Here is a 22,859-nt window from a genome sequence, read left to right as displayed (position 1 = left end):
GTTCCCCAAATGCTCACCTGAAGATTAGTTCCCTAAATGCTCACCTGAAGATTAGTTCCCTAAATGCTCACCTGAAGATTAGTTCCCCAAATGCTCACCTGAAGATTAGTTCCCCAAATGCTCACCTGAAGATGAGTTCCCCAAATGCTCACCTGAAGATTAGTTCTCCAAATGCTCACATGAAGATTAGTTCCCCAAATGCTCACCTGAATTCCACGCCCCCCCCAAAAGTATCAAAGGGTGAGGAACTAATCATCAGGTGATCACTAGGACTAAAAATCCCCAATGGCCTCGTTCGTGGGCCTTAACTACCCCAACGAGGGTCGACTACAGTACGGGCCAGCCTGTATTATGGTGATTTTTATATGTATGCATCACTAGCTTCGTTAGATCTCAGACTACAGTATATTTTGTACCTCCGCCGAGCTTTCCTTCCTTCCATCCCGACATTGGTAAAACTGTGATGGCTATTCTAGTTCATTATAATGTAAATACTGTATTGTATTGTACTCTATTTTTCTAGTGTCTAGTATTAAGATTCTCTCTCTCTCTCTCTCTCTCTTTTGACTTTTGGGTAAACGTCTCACCCTGGTGGTTTACTTACGTTGGTATAAAGAGAAAAAAGACAACCGACAATAATCCTATTTTGTCCAGTTATTATACAAACATAAGGTAGAGCAGATTGTTCTATGTTGGAGAATTACCACGAATGCCGAGCTATTTATTCTTATTTGTCTATTATTATTTTTTAAAAGATAACCATGATGATTTGAAACGGCCAAACATAACCTAATAAATTCTAACCTAGGAACGTTTGGTTAGGTTAGGTAATGTGTGGTTGGTTCGTTTTGTCCGAGAGTTAAATTGTATTAGCGGTGCTGTTCGTGTTACTCCTCCAGCATTTTTTTTATGTGTCCTGTCCGTGTTACTTATCCAACATGGTTTATATGTCCTGTCCGTGTTACTTATCCAACATGGTTTATATGTCCTGTCCGTGTTATTCCTCCAACATGGTTTATATGTCTTGTGGAATTATACATAGTCGAGCAACAACATAAGGTATTAATGCGTACAATCTGATGAAAGGAATAATTTTTTTTTCTTCCCCGCTCGTAATTTCTGTCACGCGACATCCCAGGGCAAAAGGAATCGAAAACAATAGATACTAGACCCCCCATTCACGATCTTATGACAAACGAAGGTGAAGTTTACGTCGTTTATTGTTCCGACTTCCAGTGCCATCGTGAGAAAATACGCGACGAGCGAAAAAGCGAGAGACATTACCACCAATCAGAAAGAAGAATTGTAGACATTTCCACCAATCAAAAAGAAGAACTGTAGACATTTCCACCAATCAGAAAGAAGAATTGTAGACATTTCCACCAATCAAAAAGAAGAACTGTAGACATTTCCACCAATCAGAAAGAAGAACTGTAGACATTTCCACCAATCAAAAAGAAGAATTGTAGACATTTCCACCAATCAAAAAGAAGAACTGTATTGTATTCAGAATTGATTTATTGCTCTGTTGTGTGTGTGTGATCGCGGGTCTTTATTAAGTATTACTGTTAATGGGTTGTTGGGGTGTAATGGGGAGTAATGGGGTGTTGTAGGTCGTGTGTGGTGCAGATTTAGGCGTTTGTTAGAGCCTTTCAAGTACAGTTTATGGATCACCTGAAGAATCACCATCCCAGCTTATTTCACCTGATGATTAACCACCCTAACCTAATCTAGCATAACACTAACCTCATCCAACCCAACCCATACTAACCTAACCTCATCCAACCCAACCCATACTAACCTAACCTCATCCCCTACAAATGGCATTATGGTCGTTAATCTTCAGGTGTAATGAGCTGGGGCGATGATTCTTCAGGTGATATATATGGATATTTTTTAGGGCAATTATGTGTAAGACCTTCATGAAAATTAATACAGTTAATTTTATTGAAGAGTTACATGGAAATTAATGACACTTAATTTTATGGATGGATTATATAGAATTAAATTGGACATATTTCCGGGTGATTTAATATGAGTTTTAAACGGTGAGGGTTTTTAATCAAGGAATTTTTTTCTGTGTGTGTGTGTGTGTGGGGGGGGGGGGAACATATGACACACACACAGAGATAGACATATGTACATACACACACACACACATGCACTGAGAAACACACATACTGACACTCACAGAAACATGCACACACAGACACATGCACACACAGACACATGCACTCTCTCACACATGCACTCTCTCTCACACACACTCACACACAGACACATGCACACTCTCTCACACACACTCACACACAGACCCATGCACACACAGACACACGCACTCTCTCACACACACACTCACACACGACTCGGATAGTTATCATTTGTTTCCTGGCTTGAATAACCAAAATAACCCACAATAAAGTCAAATAAACCAAAAATAGACCAGATTAAACCAACATAAACTAAATTAAAGGAGAATAAACCCAATTAAACCTAAATTAAACCAAGATAAACTACAATAAATCGACGTAAACCAAACAATCACATCTGAATTAGTTACTATAGCCCACATTAAGAGGTGGTACTTTGAGCATTTAACCTGCATCTGTATTTTGAAGATTAGCTTCTGTCATCATCCTGGAATCATTGTAGAATCATTGTCATCATCCTGGGATCATTGTCATCATCCTGGAATCATTGTAGAATCATTGTCATCATCCTGGAATCATTGTAGAATCATTATCATCATCCTGGAATCATTGTAGAATCATTATCATCATCCTGGAATCATTGTAGAATCATTATCATCATCCTGGAATCATTGTAGAATCATTGTCATCATCCCAATAGTTTGTTTATTAGTTCGGACTTCATCAGACAAGACCCTATTTAATGTGGGTTCAGATACAGATTTAAATCTTCGTTTTATCGTCAGTATTCCCAACGATCGTTTCAGGAGTTTTGGGACGTTATTAATCATCGTCCGGGGGTAATTGTTATGGACCGATCTCGTCTCATCACATTATATCACGTATGGGTTAGATACGTCAGATTACTTCACCTGATGATTAAACTCCCTAATGCTAACTTAACCTAACCAAAAACCTAATGTAATCTAACTTAACCTAACCAAAAATCTAACGTAATTTAACCTAACCTAATCAAAAACTTAACGTAATTTAACCTAACTTAACCAAAAACCTAACATAATCTAACTTAACCTAACCAAAAACCTAACATAATTTAACCTAACCTAACCAAAAATCTAACAATCCAACCTAACCTTCAGTGTAAGACAATGCTACAAGCGCAGGTGTTTGGTCATCGTTAGAGTCAGTATTACGAGCACAATTTTTCAATCGTCGCAAAAAAACGTGATGAGGTTTGACCATACGATTAGCCTCGGTCTTAATATTTTCTCCACGGAGTAAACATTATTAAACCATATGGCTTATTTTGTGCTACATGTTTTAATTCATGGCTAAAGTAGTTGTTTAAGCCATATGTCTTTTGGTTTCCTATGTGGTTTAGTGTGAGGACCAGACAGCTTAATTCACCTGATTAAAAGACCCTAATGTTAATCTAATCTTACATCACTTAGTCTAACCTGAACCTAAATTAATCTATCTAAACTTAAACCAACTAAACTTAATCTATTACTGAAACATTAAACTTCCTTGTACGGGACTTTACTCTGCATATAGTTCGTTAGATGGAGGTTTCACATCTAACGGACCCTCGATATAATGAATTTCCCCTCCATATTGTTCGTTAAATGGAGGTTTCATCCTAACGGACCCTCGATATAATGAATTTCCCTCCATATAGTTCGTTAGATGGAGGTTTCACATCTAACGGACCCTCGATATAATGAATTTCCCCTCCATATTGTTCGTTAAATGGAGGTTTTGCCGTATAAATAACAAGTAGATTGATGTGGAATTTCTGAATCATAAGTCGAGTTCTTTGTACAGGACAGATTGGCTAGTCCACCTACTAGCTCAATAGAAATCTTGAATCATGCACCGAGCCCTTCAAATATGACAGATTTTATTTCAAGTTCACCTGCCAGTTAAATCATGGTTGGTAAGATCTCTGCACAGGACACAGCTTTGGTCATTAGTTCAGCCTCTTAAACACACAAATATACAGATGTTTTAGAATGATCACAGTTGACAATGTAATTACTTTAGTTGGATTTTGTGCACTGCTATTTTATAATCATTCAGCATGTTTGTGTGTATGTCTGTGTATGAATGTATGAGTGAATGTGCGTGTGTGTGTGGGTGTATTGTAATTCTGTGTGTATCGGTGTATATATGTATGTGTGTATTGCTAATCTATATCAAGTCGCCTTTCCCTTATGTGCCATTAATATAAATCGTAGTTGATAAATATGAAGTGTTAAAAATTCCTCTTATCTATTATGAATTATCTTTGAGATTTTTAGCGATTAAGTGTGATTTCATGTTAGCGTAGGTCATACCGCCCTGAAAAATAACCTGGCTGTTATTAGCAAGTGAAGATTAGACACCCCTATCTTATATCACCTGAAGATTAACCACCCTAACTTTGATCTAGGTTAATATTAGGTTAAGGTAGGGTTAGGTTAGTGTAGGTCAAGTTAGTGTTAGATTAGGTTAGCGTAGTGGAATTTCACCTCTATCTGTATTTTTCTGGCTAAATATAGTTCATTAGATGGAGACTTCACATCCAAAAGACCCTTGATGTAATGGACTCTCCTCTCCATATAGTCCGCTAAATAGAGGTTCCAATGTAGTCCAATTAAGAAGAATTAGTCGCTGAACGCTTTAAAAAAAACATCGTTCTCTGTTGATGTCGTGTCGTCAAGCGATTCCCAAGTCACGTCTCCGGTGCGTTAGGACAATAAAAATGAAGAATTACTCGCCTTGTGATATATTGAAGTATTGTACGCACTTTTTGATGGTATTTTGGGGGTGAGAAACTGTGCGGGTTACCTGAAGATTAGACACCCCAGTTTATTTCATTTTAAGATTAGTTACCTTAATACTACGCTAACTAGACCTAATCCACTCTAATATAATCAAATATCATCTGACTTAACTTGACCTCACCCCACACCCCCACCTGACGTGACCTGACCTGACCTGACCTGACCTCACCTCACCTCATCCCACTAGGCAGCATTAGGGCATTTGATCATCAGGTAAAATAAACTGCGGGCGAGCTAATGTTCATGCGATCTGAAATTGTGATATTTACCGTTTGTTGTGTACGACTTTTAATGTTCTGTAATGTGTATATAGTGTAGTTACAATTGATATGGCCCAAAATCCCACTAGACTCCCCCAACTTAACCTAACCAAACCAGACTAGTAGAATTTGGGGCCCACTAGGACTGCCTTAGGCCTCCGCTACTTATGGTTTGGTTTCACTGGGGCCTATTTGGACTGGGGCCTATTTGGACTGGGGCCTATTTGGACTGGGGCCTGTTCAGTAAGGTCCCCCCCCCCCCATGTACTCTTGAAATTAAGAGATTATTTTTGGACGATTGTCTGTCTGTGAATTATTATTATTTTTTTTTTTCTTAGAATTGGTTTGTCTCATTATCCAATTCTCTCATCTGGTTCATCCGTCATCCAGACTTGTTCAGTTTTCTCAGTTCATTTCCTATCATCCAGATTTGTGTGGTTTAGTTTTCTCATCCGGTCTTATGGCTCATTTCCGTCATCCAGATATCATAATAAATCCCATCGTGATCGTATTTATCGTCAAATCACTACAAGACACGACTCCACCTTGTTCTGTTGTTCTGGTCATTTTAGTAATAGCCCCCATAGCTCTTCGTTGCGTCGTTTAAGGTCGATTGATTATTGTTCCCTTGTGTTCCCTTTGTACGACTTCTCTTGTACTGTTGTCTACATTACGTACGGTCGGATTCTAAAGTCCGTCGTCTCGTCTCCCTGAACCACGAACCCCAATACTGAGACTCGTTCATCTCGGAAGTTAGTTGGATTTACTATATATGTACACAGCTCGTCTCTGCTCTTGGCACGACGTCTGCAGAGCGTGATACTACCTTAGTACCTCCCCGGAACGTATCTCTCGTGGGGGGGGGGGGCCTGTGTGAAAGTGTAGAACCTATAACGTATTTTGTTCGTAGACGCTGTTGTAGAGTATATCCATTTATCCGTCACCACACAGCTCACCACTAGAGTGTTCCTATAATATCACTTCACCGTACCCTTAGATATCTTACCGTACCCCACCTGACAGAGCAGAAATAATATATAGTATAGATAAGAACACTAACGATCCGTACGCCATTATAATCACGCTTGTAACGTGGTAAAATGCCATATACTGCTGCCTCCTTTATCATCATTTATTTATTCGTTCCTTGTAGTGGGTATCATAAGGCATCGTATTGTGATGCCCTGGATTTGAGGACCAGTGCGCCGATAGGTGGAAGACGCGAGTTATTATTGAATGTACAGTTTATATATTGATGTCATGGCATTTGTTTTGATGCAGTGTTGTGGACTTACTGGCCAAGAGAGGTTCAGTCTGTCGATAGGTGAAACATAGGAGTTATTATCCACTAGTGTATATAGAGATGAAGACAGTGCTATCGCTTACCTTGAGCGATAGCCGTCGCCCTACAAAAGCTAGGACAAAGTTGATGATAGAATGATAACTATAGTTTTTTTTTAAGACAAGAATTTATAACTTAATTTTATATATATAGGTAAAGATGAAGTACTTTTTCTATATATATAGTTCAATAGTGTATTTATGAGCTGTTTATAACTTTTATCTTGTACGTGTTATTAAAAGAGCATATATTATGTGCGAGAGAATATGACACAACGGGCGAAGGATTTTGACGACCCTACCGAGAGGACAGGAGTCGCGGCGATCACTCCTAGACTCATCGATCCCTTCCTTAAAGATACATTATTACCCGTGTATACATATGAATCGACACAAACCCCGTATACATATGAATTAATACAAACCCATATTATTATTACCATAGATGAAACTATTGTGTGTTATGTATTGTATATGGCAGTTTATCAGCAAAGTTCACGCCATATGTATCACCACAGAGTCACCATCTTAGGCACTTTCAACCCTCAATGAAAAAAATAAAAAATAAACCCACTTAACTTTTAAATGTTTGGTAAAATCTTCATCACTATGTATCTGTTGTATTAAAAAATAATGAAATAAATTATTGCATATTGTAACAGTGACGATTGTTTCCTGTAATTTTTGTTAATCCTACAGTGAAAATACAGAATATATTTAGTAAGTGTTGGTTGATTTATGATGTATTTTTAGGTTTGTTTTCTGGTGGGTTTTAAAAGACTTTACTAGTTTCATTGGTGTTTAGGTCCCAGGGTCAATGATGGCTTGACGGGTCTTATGAAGTTTAAACACCCTAGTTTATTTCACCTTAATATTAAATACCCTATTGCTCACCTAACCTAACCTGATGCTAACCTAACTTAACCTAACTTAATGCTAACCTAACTTAACCTAACATAACTTAATGCAAACCTAACTTAACACTAACCTAACCCTAATCTAAAACTGTACTAATCCCAACCTAATCCCTAGGAGAATTACATCAAAAGGATTAATTAGATAAAATAAACTGGGAGATAATCTTTGTGTAATGTGATTTGTGTTGGGAAAATTACCACATAACTGAGAATATACACAAATATACAGTACCTACCATGTTAGATTAGGGTAGGTTAGATTAGGGTAGGTTAGATTAGGGTAGGTTAGAGTAGGTTAGATTAGGGTAGGTTAGGTTAGATTAGGGTAGGTTAGATTAGATTGAAGTAGAAAAATACCCTCAAAATAGTTTCCCCTAACAGTTTTCTGGACTTGTGGCTTCATCAACCATAAGCTGTGACCTCTAGTGGGGCGGATGTCAACCAGCTCCAGGTATGAACTGAGTAATGACCTCTGAGGTGTTTATAAACTTGTAGTAAGTCGCCCCTTGTCCGCTTGTAGTATAAGATGGTCAACTGCAGGCGTTTTAATCTCTGGTAAGGTGGAGTCTGTTAATTTTGTCTCCTAGTTGGTGTTAAGTGAAGGTGTCTAGTTAAGGTAGAGTCTCAGTGTTAAGTGAAGGTGTCTAGTTAAGGTAGAGTCTCAGTGTTAAGTGAAGGTATCTAGTTAAGGTAGAGTCTCAGTGTTAAGTGAAGGTATCTAGTTAAGGTAGAGTCTCAGTGTTAAGTGAAGGTATCTAGTTAAGGTAGAGTCTCACCACAATCCGCCCATCATCACCCTCAGAGACAGCAGATGGCCATGGCCACTAAGATTACTCGGGGAAATACAGTGAAAAATAGCATTACTCTTTTGCTATCAATGTCAGCTGTGTGAGGAACGACCACCTGAGTTTAATTCGCCATAATGTGGACGGTAAATTTTATTCTTTGTCTCAGGCATAAAAATATGAATTGGTGTAAACTTTGTATGATGATTTTAATGATGGAATATTTATATTTATTTGTGTCTGATGTGAATTAATTTGATTGGGTAAAGCTACAGACAGAGAATAATGAAGAAATCAATAGGTCGACATTATAAAACTCAGTATGTGGAGAAAATGTGGGTTTCATCTCGTGTAATAATAATAGAAGTAATTATCATTGTTTTGAGAAATGTTGAATGGGCGAGGTGAAAGCTTAGGTCTGGTGCCCTGATGACTGATGTACCTACAGATACAACAGGTATTGATTGGCTAAACGATGGTATATGGCATTTAAATAAGATTTAAGTAGACATTTCTTCTTTTGGGTTAATGTAAAGACTAATTAACTGTTCATAAAATTTTTATAACTGCAAAAATTCCTGATTCTATTCCATATATCTTGAAGTGGAAATGAAACGCCTCAACACATATTTTCTGTTAATATCAAATCAAACTTTTATATCCTTAATTATATACAAATAATATATATAATAAACAAGTAATTACGTTGTACTGATTTAATATATTTCGCGAATTAAACTAAAAATCCACCAATCCTAATCCATACCTATTGGCCGATACCATCCCTCCCCCATACATCACAACAGGGTACCAGACATCACCTCTTAGGCTCCCGCAAGTCATCGAGAAAATAACACGTAAATAAACTCTCTTGACGGGTGTGAGAAAAGCGCCATTAGCATAAGAGAAAACGTGATAAAACAATGATGTATTTGTTAGGGTAGACTTGTGTGTTTGTATAGGTTTAAGTTATCATGATACTGAGTTATGAGGCCATGAACGCTCCATAAACACATACGGGTTACATAAACAATATCATACCGTTCTGTAACCTCTGATATAAGCCTATTAAACTCTAATCCTCGTTATTATCGGTGTAATTAAGGTTTCAGTTTCAAGGGCATATATTATGACAGGTAATGATAGGTAATAAGCATTTAACTTTGTCATTACCACTGGAAATTCCAACCAATCACGAATGGTTAAAATTTCTCCCCTGTGGCGGGAATTGGTGAGATGCCAGATGACCAATGTTGAAGAAAAAAACACGTAAAACCTGGGGAAACTATGCATATTTAAATTTATATTAAATAGTTATATATAATCTAATTAAGTCTAATATAATCTAGTAGAATATATTTTATAATTATTATATTAGATTATATTACAAATTATATGCTTCAGAAACTAGAAAGTAATGATTAAGACATGAAGAAGGGGTTGTTCGTAGAATTTACATCAACATTGGCCATCTTGCTGAGTGAGGTTAGACTATGAGGCGCACCTGAATGTTCTTCAGTTGACCGTCAGACGCGGAGTAGGGCGGTTGTGTAGTCTGAAACATCTTAGTTCTTCCTGACTCGTTGAAATCTCCTGACGTGTTGGCTGGTGTACACGATGAAGGCGTCGCTGTTGGTGTCGTTGGCGCTGGTCGCTGTGGCTCACGCTGGTACCTGCCCCAAGTACCCAATCATCCGGGACTTTGATTTTCACAGAGTAAGTTTGACATTAGTTTTAAGTGCCATTAACAGTTGAGATAATTACACATCGTTTTAGAAATAATTATGACTTCGCTTCCATCATTAAGCTCGTAATAAGGTCAATAATTATACTAGTGCATCATTAATTACAAGTTATGAGGCTGGAACTATTGATAATAATAATAATAACGATAATAATAATTGATAATAATAATTGATAATTAAGGAGCAGTTTTAACACACACTAAGCTGAGACAAAACAGCTTAAACGATGCTTATTATGTGACGAAAAAGCTTAATATATCTTGAAACACCACTGAGTGTATCTTGTAGAGGCACTGAGTACATCTTGAGTACATGAGGCTCTTGTTACATATTTCAACTTTAACTTGTTACTAGGATTAAAGAAGCCATTTTTATTTATTATTACTGTAGTGTTGTAGGTTTAGTGTAAAATACATCAAATTCGTTATAAAATATTCCGTTGTTATAATGTACAGAATAGTTCAGTCACCCCTTCAGTATGTTGTGTGTGTATGTCTGTGTCTGTGTTTGTGTGTCTGTGTGTGAGTATGTCTGTGTGTGAGTATGTCTGTGTGTGTGTGTCTATGTCTGTGTGTGTGTGTGTGTATCTGTGTGTGTGAGTATGTCTGTGTCTGTGTGTTTGTGTGTGTGTCTGTGTGTGTGTGTGTGTGTCTGTGTGTGTGTATCTGTGTCTGTGTGACTGTCTGTGTGTGTGTGTGTCTGTCTGTCTGTCTGTGTGTGTGTATCTGTGTGTGTGTGTCTGTGTGTGTGTTATACTGGGTAATGTTCAGTTCATGGTATCAGCGTCGATTATTATATGATTCAGTAATTTTATAAACATATATCGCGTGTGTGTGCAGGCATCATAACAACAGGTGGTGATAGCCATTATATATAGAAAATAAATTATACACCCACATCACCTGAGCCGTTTGAGCACCAATTAATTAAAGAGAGTTTTCTGCTCTTATGGTGGACTTTAGTTATGGGGAGAAAGTTTAGAAATCTCTGTATATTGTTGACAAGAGAGTGTAGGAATCCCTGATGTAACTGAACTTATTGCTGTCATCGTTACGGACATAATTTTACCGCTATAGTTACGGTAGTTAAGTTTGTGGTTTGGTATACTCAGTTCACCGTCAAGTATACAACAGCTGATCTTGAAAACAAACGGTATACACAGACAGACAGTCACACTTACCCACGCTATCATCATTCATAATTAGTACTGTAATAATAATAATAATAACAATAATAATAATAATGATAATAATAATGATAATAATAATAATAATAATAATAACAATAATAATAATAATAATAATAATAACAATAATAATCCAATTAACACTACGCTTCATTAACCTTAAATAAACCTCAATATTTAACCCCATAATTTTTAAACCACAATTATGAAACTTAATTATTTAATCATTATTTTTAAACGAGTTAAATTTGTTTCTAAAATTTATATTATTATCGAAAAATTTAATGAGAAATGTGACCTTGGAATTACGAGTGAGTGACGTAACGATTGGATGAGTGACGTGGTGAGGTTGGGAGTGACGTAACGATTGGATGAGTGACGTGGTGAGGTTGGGAGTGACGTAACGATTGGATGAGTGACGTGGTGAGGTTGGGAGTGACGTAACGATTGGATGAGTGACGTGATGTAGTGTTTTGTCTTTCTTTTCTATAATTAAAAGCAAAAATTTAATAAAAACTCGATATAGAAACTAAAAACTTGGGAAATATAAACAAGAAAAACAAAATCGAATCGCACTGTAATTTTGGCGCGAAAAATCATAAACAAAAAACAAAATCGAATCGCACTGTAATTTTGGCGCGAAAAATCATAAACAAAAAACAAAAGAAAGTCTATTGAACTACGTAGGAACTTTCTCTACTCCCTGAGGTATTGGCGCTCGTCCAGTGTCCAGTGTCTTGTCCATTGATATGAGTCGACCTATAACTGACGGCTGATTGATGATGGCTTTTTCTAATTTCAATCCTTAGTTTACTACAGGATGGTTTATATATATATTTATTTTAAATGGTATCCTGATCTGCCCAGTGTTTGTCCAGTCTTTTCTCGGAGGGCAAGAGGGTAGAAAGCAGCATCCTAGTTTGCCTTGTGATTGTCCAGTCTTTTCTCGGAGGGTAAGAGGGTAGAAAGCAGCATCCTGGTCTGTCTAATGTTTGTCCAGTCTTTTCTCGGAGGCAAGAGGGTAGAAAGCAGCATCCTAGTTTGCCCTTGTGATTGTCCAGTCTTTCTCGGAGGGTAAGAGGGTAGAAAGCAGCATCCTGGTCTGTCTAATGTTTGTCCAGTCTTTTTCTCGGAGGGTAAGAGGGTAGAAAGCAGCATCCTGGTCTGTCTAATGTTTGTCCAGTCTTTTCTCGGAGGGCAAGAGGGTAGAAAGCAGCATCCTAGTTTGCCTTGTGATTGTCCAGTCTTTTCTCGGAGGGTAAGAGGGTAGAAAGCAGCATCCTGGTCTGTCTAATGTTTGTCCAGTCTTTTCTTGAGGGGTATGAGGGTAGAGAACAGCATCCTGGTCTGCCTAATGTTAGTCTAGTCTTTTCTCGGAGGGCAAGAGGGTAGAAAGCAGCATCCTAGTTTGCCTTGTGATTGTCCAGTCTTTTCTCGGAGGGCAAGAGGGTAGAAAGCAGCATCCTGTTTGCCTTGTGATTGTCCAGTCTTTTCTCGGAGGGTAAGAGGGTAGAAAGCAGCATCCTGGTCTGTCTAATGTTTGTCCAGTCTTCTTGGAGGGTATGAGGGTAGAGAACAGCATCCTGGTCTGCCTAATGTTTGTCCAGTCTTTTCTTGGAGGGTATGAGGGTAGAAAGCAGCATCCTGGTCTGTCTAATGTTAGTCTAGTTTCTTGGAGAGTAAGAGGTTAACGCCATCTTGATCTGCCCAACTCTTGTCCAGTCTGTTCTCACGTTACCAAATCATTCATAAAGTGATTCTGGCATTACCCATTATAACTGTTGCCAACTTTAATCATGAAGGTTAATTAAAAGAACTGTTGTTGTAAAATTCCCTCCCGGTTGCGTCGTCCCGAGGAGTGTCAGCTGACCGCGACATTATAACCAGATGTTAATACAGAAAGGAATGTGAAGTGCTGCCATCTGTCGGTGTGACGGCCAACTGTATCAAGTGCCATCTATGGGTACAATCCCCAACCTCGACCAAAACGCCATCTGTTGACACGTAAATAAAACTAAAAGGAACTGGATTAGCGCCATCTGTTGTCGTAGCGGGTAATTACAAAGTAGCGTCATTAAATGAATAATTATCTAGGGGTAATTACGGGGTGACATACATACGATAGTTCCGGTTTGCATAGTTTCCTTTCTCCAATACTCTATTAACCCAGTATTTGGATCACCTGAAGAATCACCACCCCAGCTTATATCACCTGAAGAATCACCACCCCAGCTTATATCACCTGAAGATTAACCACCCTAACCTAACCTAACATTACGTAAACGAAAAAAATAAATATTCAGTAAAATTTTCAATAAGTTAATATTTATTTAGCGAGTAATGTTAAGTAAAATAACTGGGATTTGGTCACTTTGTTTTCAGTTTATTACCGCAGGCAAGAGTCCGTTAGGGTGAATGTGCCTGGAAGCAGTGTGTGTGTGTGTGTGTGTGTGTGTGGTGAATGAATGGTGTGTGTATGTGTGTGTGTGGTGATTGAATGGTGTGTGTATGTGTGTGTGTGGTGAATGAATGGTGTGTGTATGTGTGTGTAGAATGAATGGTGTGTGTATGTGTGTGTGTGGTGATTGAATGGTGTGTGTATGTGTTTCAGATCAGAAAATGAATGACGTGTATGTATGTATGTATGTGAAAATACCAAGTTACATCAAAATTAGATTTATATTTATACACACGACCGAGAAAAATTACAAGGAGCGAAAACACTGACCTTAAAGTGCCTAGTTAATTGTACCGTGATGTATGCCTTGGATGCATATTTATCTCTCCTCGGTCTAGTTAATGAGAACAGAGCTTTTAAAGAACGTCGATACATTTTATTCATGGCGTGTGTTCATGTGTGTCGTGCGGCGGGAAACTGTCACGTACTGATCAACAAGAGAGAGATTTAACTCATTGGATGTTGAAATAGTGATCTTGGTGATGAAGGGAAAGTTAGATGAGGTGTTTGTCTTGTGGAAAGTGATATATCTGTGTGTGTATAAGGTAAAATTAATCTACGGTGAAACTATATTGCCCTTACAGTATCGTTAGAAAGTTTAAGCGAGAGTTAGCGTAGTATTAAGAGAAGTGAAGTGAAGAGGGAAAAAACTGATTATTACTCTTCCAGCTAAGCCAGTTTATATTTTGCATTGTTAGGAGAAAATTCCCCTGAGGTAAATTCTCTTTAATTACTTATACTATTTCTAGATAAAGTATTTAATTCTTTTTTTATATATATTTTGAATACTAAAGTTACTTATTAGTGTTTATATAAAGCTTCTTGTGTGAATTTCCTGGTCTTTTGTTTTCATTTAGGCACGTATGAATTTTTAGTCAAGGTATCATGTGTATAAATATTTATTTGGGGAATTTAAACTGAAAATATTATGTTCTTGTGGATAAATTAAGCTTAAATATATAGTCGATAAGTGTGTGTGTGTTGTACGGATGGGCAGGCAGCAAAACCCCTGAGGCATGATGATGGCTGATGGTGGTGGAGACGGGTTAGTGGGTTACTGCCCGCCACCACCACCACCACTGCCACCCCCGACATACTTCTTCCACCACACGCCGCTCTTTTTCCCTGTTGCTGTGTTGATGATGTGTTTCAACTAATATATCTTGTTATTACGAGCTACTACAATTATTAATATTATTGCTTTTACTACTGCTATTATTACTATGAGCTATCTATTAAATCAGAGCACAGGAATTAAATAGGCCTGTATTGAATAAGTTAATACACCATAAACAAACTCAATTAAAATAAAATAAAAACGAAATGTATTCAGTAAATTAAACTTTTCTTTTATTAATTCGTTATATTTACATTAGTTTTGATAATTATAAAGGTAGTAGGTACAGCTTTCCCTTTGTCCTGAGGGGTCACTGGTTCGAGCCATTTGACCCAGTAACGTGGCCGGACACTGCACTGGACCACCTTCACTTCCCCAACGGCAAAATCCAATACGAACCCATCCACAACTTATATAGAATTGTATACATATATATTTTGAAGCCAACAGTGCATAACAGAGAGCCAGTATAATATCAAATAACTCGTCTCTTTAAAAGTATGATAAATTATGTTCCGTGGCTTACAACTACAGGAGTCGCGTACAATAATCGACTCCACGGTGGTAAATTTTATTCATATATTTCTTCAAAAGATGTTTGTTTTTCATTAATAATTATGTTGACTTATTATTGTTTTGCAGCAGTCAATACAAATGGCAAGGTATTCTGTCAACACAAACGTCAAGCAACCTTCAAATTTGCCGTCAAGACAATGTGGAAAAAATTGACAAAGTTGATGATAAATACCTCGTCACTTTCAATATCTGGCGGGCTAAAATAATATATACTTTTATTATATGGCTTTCACCTGTCTGGTCTGTTGATAAGCAATGGGCATGTACTGGGTCTTGATTGTTAGTTAAGTATGGATAGTTAACAAGTACTGGACATGTACTATATCTGAGACTAAATTAATGAACTGACGGGGAAAATCAGACTTACGACTAAAACCCAGACACCTAACCCAGACACCTGTAAACCCAGACACCTGTAAACCCAGACACCTGTAAATCCACACACACCTGTAGGAAAATCTCAAACCTAGAAAACCCGCACGAGAAGTCATCATTGTTTATACTAACCCAACCTAACCCAACAATAATGATACCCGAATTAATAACCCGCAAAATAAGAAAGTGTTTAAAATAAAGAAAGTAATCACGAGGTATAAATGGGAGTGAAAGTGGATGATATTGTGGTAATGTGGACTCAGTAATTCTCAGGATTTGATATTTACGTGACTTTGCCGTCGAAGGTGGCTGGCTTCTGAGAGGGTTGTAAGATGGTGTAAGGAAACGCAACTTGTTTTTACGGTAAAGATTTAAACACCATTATTTGAAGGTAATTTCGTCAACCATCATAGTAACGGAACGAAGATTGGCCAATTGAGGTGAATTTGGTGGAGTCTTCTAGCGGACAGTTTTTTGTGAATAATATTAGTATTGGTACCAGATGGTTGCTCAGTGATGCTACTTATATCCTCTTTGTTACTTATCGGTCTGTTAGTTACTTGGGCAGTCGGTTACGTCTCTGTTACACACTGTGGGCTAACTAACCTAACCGCTGTAGCTTTAGTGAGTCAGATACGCTTTATCATGTGAGTGTCTAAATAGTACATCTAGTATACACCTACACAGACGCGTACGCATTGGTCCTTGAGGTGAACGTACGCTGAGACACCCACACCCCGACAGTGTGGCCTAGCAGATTAACGGACCACCTCTAATGTTACCCACTTCTAGTATCTCGGCTCCCACCTGTCCTCCACCGCGGATATCGATGAAGAGACACTATATTGACTTAAAAGACTCCGTTACCCGTGTCGGTGTGTAACAGAGAGCCAGTACTTTCCAACGGTGTGTAACAGAGAGCCAGTACTTTCCAACGGTGTGTAACAGAGAGCCAGTACTTTCCAACGGTGTAAAACAGAGCCAGTACTTTCCAACGGTGTGTAACAGAGAGCCAGTACTTTCCAACGGTGTAATAGAGAGCCAGTACTTTCCAACTAGTAACAGAGAGCCAGTACTTTCCAACGGTGTGTAACAGAGAGCCAGTACTTCCAACGGTGTGTAACAGAGAGCCAGTACTTTCCAAATGTGTAACAGAGAGCCATTACTCCAACTGTGTGTAACAGATAGCCAGTATTTCCAACGGTGTGTAACAGAGAGCCAGTACTTTCAACGGTGTGTAACAGAGAGCCAGTACTTTCCAACGGTGTGTAACAGAGAGCCAGTACTTTCCAACGGTGTGTGTGCAGAGAGCCAGTACTTTCCAACGGTGTGTAACAGAGAGCCAGTACTTTCCAACGAGTAACAGAGAGCCAGTACTTTCCAACGGTGTGTAACAGAGAGCCAGTACTTTCCAACGGTGTGTAACAGAGAGCCAGTACTTTCCAACGGTAATAGAAGAGCCAGTACTTCCAACGGTGTAACAGATAGCCAGTACTTTCCAACGGTGTGTAACAGAGAGCCAGTACTTTCCAACGGTGTGTAACAGAGAGCCAGTACTTTCCAACGGTGTGTAACAGAGAGCCAGTACTTTCCAACGGTGTGTAACAGAGAGCCAGTACTTTCCAACGGTGTGTAACAGAGATATGACCGACCACCCAAACGGCTAACAGACCGATGAGTGGTGAAGAGGATAAAATAAATGCCAGAAACAACTGACGCCGTAGAACCTAATGAACATGGTGTCAACAACAACAACAGCTGGCTTGGCGTAATGGCGTTCTTTTATAAGTATGCCGCCTGTGACTTCTCCACTCACCCATCATCACCAACACTTCTACAGAACCTCCCTAAAACCCCTGACGGTGGTAATAACGGAGACTTTAGTAATGCTCGGTCATTTACGCTCGCGCAACATCGACTGTGAGATCACGTGTATAAAACATTCACATCATATGGCCAACGTTCTAAAAAATATACTTATTATTGTTATTATTTATTTATTAACTTATTAACTTATTTATATGTTTATTTTCCAGTATATGGGGTTATGGTACCAACAAGACAAGCTTCAGGCATCGTGGGAAGCTCCTGGCAGATGTTGGAAGACGCTGTATTCAAGAGACCGTAAGAATGGACAGTTTAAAATGAAGATGATCTTTAAGTCAACAATGTGAGTGGTGGGTGTGGGTGTGTAGTGTGGGTGGTGTGTGTGGGGTGTGGGTGTGGGGTGGTGTGTGTGGGGTGGTGTGTGTGTGTGTGGGTAGTGTGTGTGGGTGTTGGGTGGTGTGTAGTGTGGGTATAGGGTGGTGTGTAGTGTTGGTGTGTGTGTGTGGGGTGGTGTGTAGTGTGGGTGTGGGGTGGTGTGTGTGTGTGTGTACTCTACGTCACTCTCAATACGGGCTCTTGATACATTTGAATTATATAGATCAGCTGATGTGTGTTAGCAGGACACACACACACACACACACACACACACACACACACACATAAACATATACAGCTAACCCATTAGGTGTTTGTTATTGTAAATAAATTAAACAAATATGACCTCTCTTGACCTGACCTCTCTTAACCTGACCTCTCTTGAACTGACACCACTTAACCTGACCTCTCTTAACCTGACCTCTCTTGAACTGACACCACTTAACCTGACCTCTCTTAACCTGACCTCTCTTGAACTGATATCACTTAACCTGACCTCTCTTAACCTGACCTCTCTTGAACTGACATCACTTGACCTGACCTCTCTTAACCTGACCTCTCTTGAACTGACCTCTCTTAACCTGACCTCTCTTGAACTGACCTCTCTTAACCTGACCTCTCTGAACTGACACCACTTAACCTGACCTCTCTTAACCTGAGCTCTCTTGATCTGATATCACTTAACCTGACCTCTCTTGACCTGACCTCTCTTAACCTGACCTCTCTTGACCTGACCTCTCTTTGACCTCTTTCAGAACGGGACGAGTGGAAGAATACGACTCTCAGCTGACCTTACAGGGACCCGCCAAACCATCCATCATTAAGTACACTATCCCACTCACCTGTAAGTATACCATCCCACTCACCTGTAAGTATACCATCCCACTCACCTGTAAGTACACCATCCCACTCACCTGTAAGTACACCATCCCACTCACCTGTAAGTACACCATCCCACTCACCTGTAAGTATACCATCCCACTCACCTTGTAAGCATACATCCCACTCACCTGTCAGTACACCACCATCCCACTCACCATGTCAGTACACCATCCCACTCACCTGTAAGTACACCATCCCACTCACCTGTAAGTACACCACATCCCACTCACCTGTAAATTACACCATCCCACTCAATTATGCTGTAAGTCATCCCTCCCTCCCTCCCTCCCCCCCACTCCTCCCTCTCACCCTCCCTCCTCCTCCCTCCTCCCTCTCCCTCCTTCCCTCCCTCACTAACACCCACCTTCTCTCCACACAGTTATGGAGGACGAGTATCAAGTATTAGCCACAGACTACGAGAGCTTCTCCCTCGAGTACAAGTGTGACCCCAACGGCTTACTGGAGAAGAGCGGTGAGTGGTCTGATGAGCCCCAGTCCTCATAGGCCCCTTAGGTCTACCAGGCCCTAGTTTAAATCTAACCTATTGTAAGTTAATCTAATTTGTCCTGATGTAACGTAACGTAATCTAACGTAACCTAACATAACCTAACGTAACCTAACCTAATCTAACCTAACCCCAACCTAACCAAACACTTTCTCTTTGATAGAATCCATTTGGCTTTTAACACGAGAGAAGAATCCATCTCCTCTAGTACTTCAGAGAGCCTACGCCATTATGCATCACCTTGGCGTCGACATCCGGAAGCTGGAGCGAGTCGATCAAACGTGTGGAGGAATCGACATAGGAGGGTCTCTCAGCTCGGTCGACTATGACTATTACTCGACCGGTCCACAAGTGCTCACAGACAATAGAAGATTTCAACCACATCAGGCACAGGTTTGGTTGGGTTGGGTTTGGTTGGGTAAGGTTTGGTTTGGTTAATTTTTTCGGGAGAGGGGAGGGGAGGTATTGTTGGTGTTAGTTTTAATTTTGAAGGGGTTAAATTAGTTCTCAAAGGGTTAAACCATAGTACTCAAAGTGTTAAACCATCGTCCTGAAAATATTAAAACCATCATCCACAAAGATTTAACAAAAATAACTAATATATTAACCCCATTCCTCTCTCCCACACACAAACACACAAACACACATACAGGAATTTTACCAATATGATGATTATTACGAACCAGCTGGGGGGTTCCAATCAGCTAGTGCCGTCCCAGTTCCCCAGCCCTCTGAGTCCCCCTCCAACCAGTTCGCTGTGTCATTCCCGGTCCAGGACACAGATAGCAATATTCGCCGTAGACCACGTCCTCCTCAAAGGTCTGTGTCTGTTATCTGAGGTTTATTTAGTGTATATCTGTGTGTATGTCTTTTATTTTGGCTATTTTAATCTATTTATCTTGTAATTGGTTAGTATGTTAATTTATTTATCTATATTTCATTGTTTTGGTATTTCAGAAATTAGTATAGGGATCGTTTATGTAAAATTATTATTTGTAGATAGAGAGAGAGAGAGAGAGAGAGAGAGAGAGAGATAGAGAGAGAGAGAGATAATGGCTCACTATTGAGTACTGTCTTGTGTTACAGATACGGCTCTTCTCTCTATAGTTCTTCATTTGACTATGACTATTTCCCATCTAGCTTTGACACTGACCACCAAGATTACTACGAGTCTGAGTACAGGTAATATGCCTTCCATCTGTCTGTCTATTCATCTGTCTGTGGCTGTCCATTTGTCTGTATCGTCTGTCTTTTTTATGTTTTGTCTGTCTGTCTATTTGTATGTCTGTCTATATGTGTCTGTCCATCTGTCTGTCTGTCTTTCTAGATTATATATACAGCATTTATATATATATATTTGATCACATGAAGATTAGACACCCCAGCTTATATTACCTTAAGATTAACCAACCTAACCTAAACCTAAACCTAACCTAAACCCAACCTAACCCCCCCAGGTTAAATAAACCATGGGTGTCTAATCTTCAGGTGATACCATAGCGTCTCTTATATTAATTCATATCTATGGAAACTTTCAATTACAATGTTTCAATTTATATATTTATTGTTTTTCTCTCGGGATATTTAATAATCTAAAATAAATTACAATTAGAAATGGAAAAAATTTATGATTATTTTTGTTAATTTTCAGGAAACCAAACTTGAAACGGCAATCGATTCCAACTGATGAACGAATTAGTTTAGGTCAATCTCTGGCTACTAGACTATGGCACGTTCTTCACAGTCCCGTGAGAAAGTAGAGAGATCCTTCACACTCCTACAGGATATATATATATGTGTGTGTGTGAAAAGTCCTATCTTGATCTACACCCAGCACACATCCTCCTCCATTGTATCCTTTAGAAGATCCTATCATGCCTTACCGCTGCATCATGTATTTTAGAATAGAAATTTACCGTGAATTATTTTTTTTTGTAAACTATTTGAAAACCTATTTGCATATTTTCATGGTAACAGACATTCAGTTATATATTTGTTCTACTCCTTCTATTATAAATATTTGAGAAGAAAATATAACTAATAATAAAAATAAAAATATATGGATGTGTATAAAGTTAATAAAATGAAATAATTGCCCCAAAATGACATAGAAATTCCTTATAATATGGTCGGTGAGATTCTCCATGCATAAAGTACAAATATGTTGTTGAAATGTTATATTACTGTAATTTAATGACAATTCCTGTTCAGTTTGATGTTTAGTTGCTTATGTACAGTGTTATTTGATCTGTTGGGGGTAAAATTGATGTTAATTTACATTTTTATTGTTATTTAAGGGACCATGTAAGATGGGCTTTGTAAATATATCGAAGGATTCATTTGATTTTTTGAAACTAAAGTCTTGAAAATTAATAAAATATATTGTTTATCATCTGAATTACAATCTACACATTACAAACTACCTTTATGTTGTCATTAACTACAGGTAGGCCTATTTGTCTGAGAATATTTGAGAATTTACTAAACCCATCTTAAGCCTATCCTAATTCCCTGCAGTGGCTGGACCTACATGTATTTATCTATAATCTTTATTTATTATATATTGGTCTGTATTATTTGTCTTATATAAAATAAATTTGCCTTTTTTGGATGATCTGAGATGGATTTTTTTATTGTGTTATCTAAAAAAAAAAATATGACGTCCATTAAATAAACGAGGGAGACCTTATATAAAATTACCAAGACATTATTTGTAAACAAGACACAATGACAAAATTTACACAGCTTAAGATAATTAATAATAGTAAAGATTAATTTTATCATTGTTAGAGCGTTTAAAAATATATATATAAGGTAAAATTATTGGCTGGTGTAGACTGTGACAGGGAGCGTAAGAGACACCCCGCCATGCTGTAAGGTGTGTGAGGTAAAGTGTCTGTTATATTGTATTGTTTGGATTGATGTGTGTGTAAATATGTAGGAGATGTGTGCATGGATTATACAGAGAGTCTTATAAGTGTTGTGATGACATTTTAGACACAGTAAGAGTGAAGTGACTTGGGGCCCAGTTACTGTTGTGATCAGGATGGGCCCATGTCAACAATGGTATTAACTGCCAGGCATTTTGAGGCTTTCTTTATTATAACTATTTTAAGCACATGGATTTAAAAGTATACACATATACAGTTTACTCTTTTGGGCCATACAGTCTGGATATTACAGGGCGCTTCACCCACCATACAGAGTCCCTTGCCTGTAGATGTTTGTAGGTTGAGCCTTGGTACTGCTGCAGTTATCCCTCAGACACGAGATGAATCTGAGTAGTTACCACAGTTGTTTCATCATGTAGGAGGTGAATCATCATGTTAAAGGACAGCTGTGTCTTCCCTTTGGTCTTCAGAACATAAGAATGGAGGAAACTGCAGCGGGCCTATTGACCCATACTGGGCAGTCCCGTTTATACCCAACCCCTATTGCTCATATGACCATCCAACCTGTGTTTGAAGCTATTCAGCGTATTCGAGTTAATGATGATATTTGGTAACTTGTTCCACTCGTCCACTACTATTTCCAA

At 38.6% G+C, this 22,859-nt stretch overlaps 1 protein-coding gene across 5 annotated transcripts; it reads left to right on the top strand.

The window, feature by feature from the left end:
• The first annotated feature begins 9,778 nt into the window (after positions 1–9,778).
• On the top strand, positions 9,779–21,943 carry LOC121867789 (apolipoprotein D-like). Of its 5 annotated transcripts, none has more exons than XM_042367893.1 (8): positions 9,779–9,994; positions 17,772–17,905; positions 18,693–18,781; positions 19,199–19,291; positions 19,488–19,711; positions 19,977–20,143; positions 20,411–20,506; positions 20,976–21,943. In XM_042367893.1, exons 1-8 carry the CDS (start codon positions 9,896–9,898, stop codon positions 21,082–21,084), a joined length of 1,011 nt encoding a protein of 336 aa, XP_042223827.1. In that variant the 5' UTR covers positions 9,779–9,895; the 3' UTR covers positions 21,085–21,943. The 5 variants fall into 5 exon arrangements, with proteins under 5 accessions (XP_042223827.1, XP_042223828.1, XP_042223826.1 ...); XM_042367894.1 differs by having other exon boundaries at positions 19,488–19,717; positions 20,465–20,506; XM_042367892.1 differs by having other exon boundaries at positions 19,488–19,717.
• The last annotated feature ends 916 nt before the right edge of the window (positions 21,944–22,859 follow it).

Source organism: Homarus americanus, unplaced genomic scaffold (genome assembly GCF_018991925.1).
Source record: "Homarus americanus isolate GMGI-L3 unplaced genomic scaffold, GMGI_Hamer_2.0 scaffold46583, whole genome shotgun sequence".
NCBI lineage: Eukaryota > Metazoa > Arthropoda > Malacostraca > Decapoda > Nephropidae > Homarus > Homarus americanus.
The sequence above is the reverse complement of the archived record's forward strand: the minus strand, read 5'-3'. Positions and strand labels throughout refer to the sequence as shown.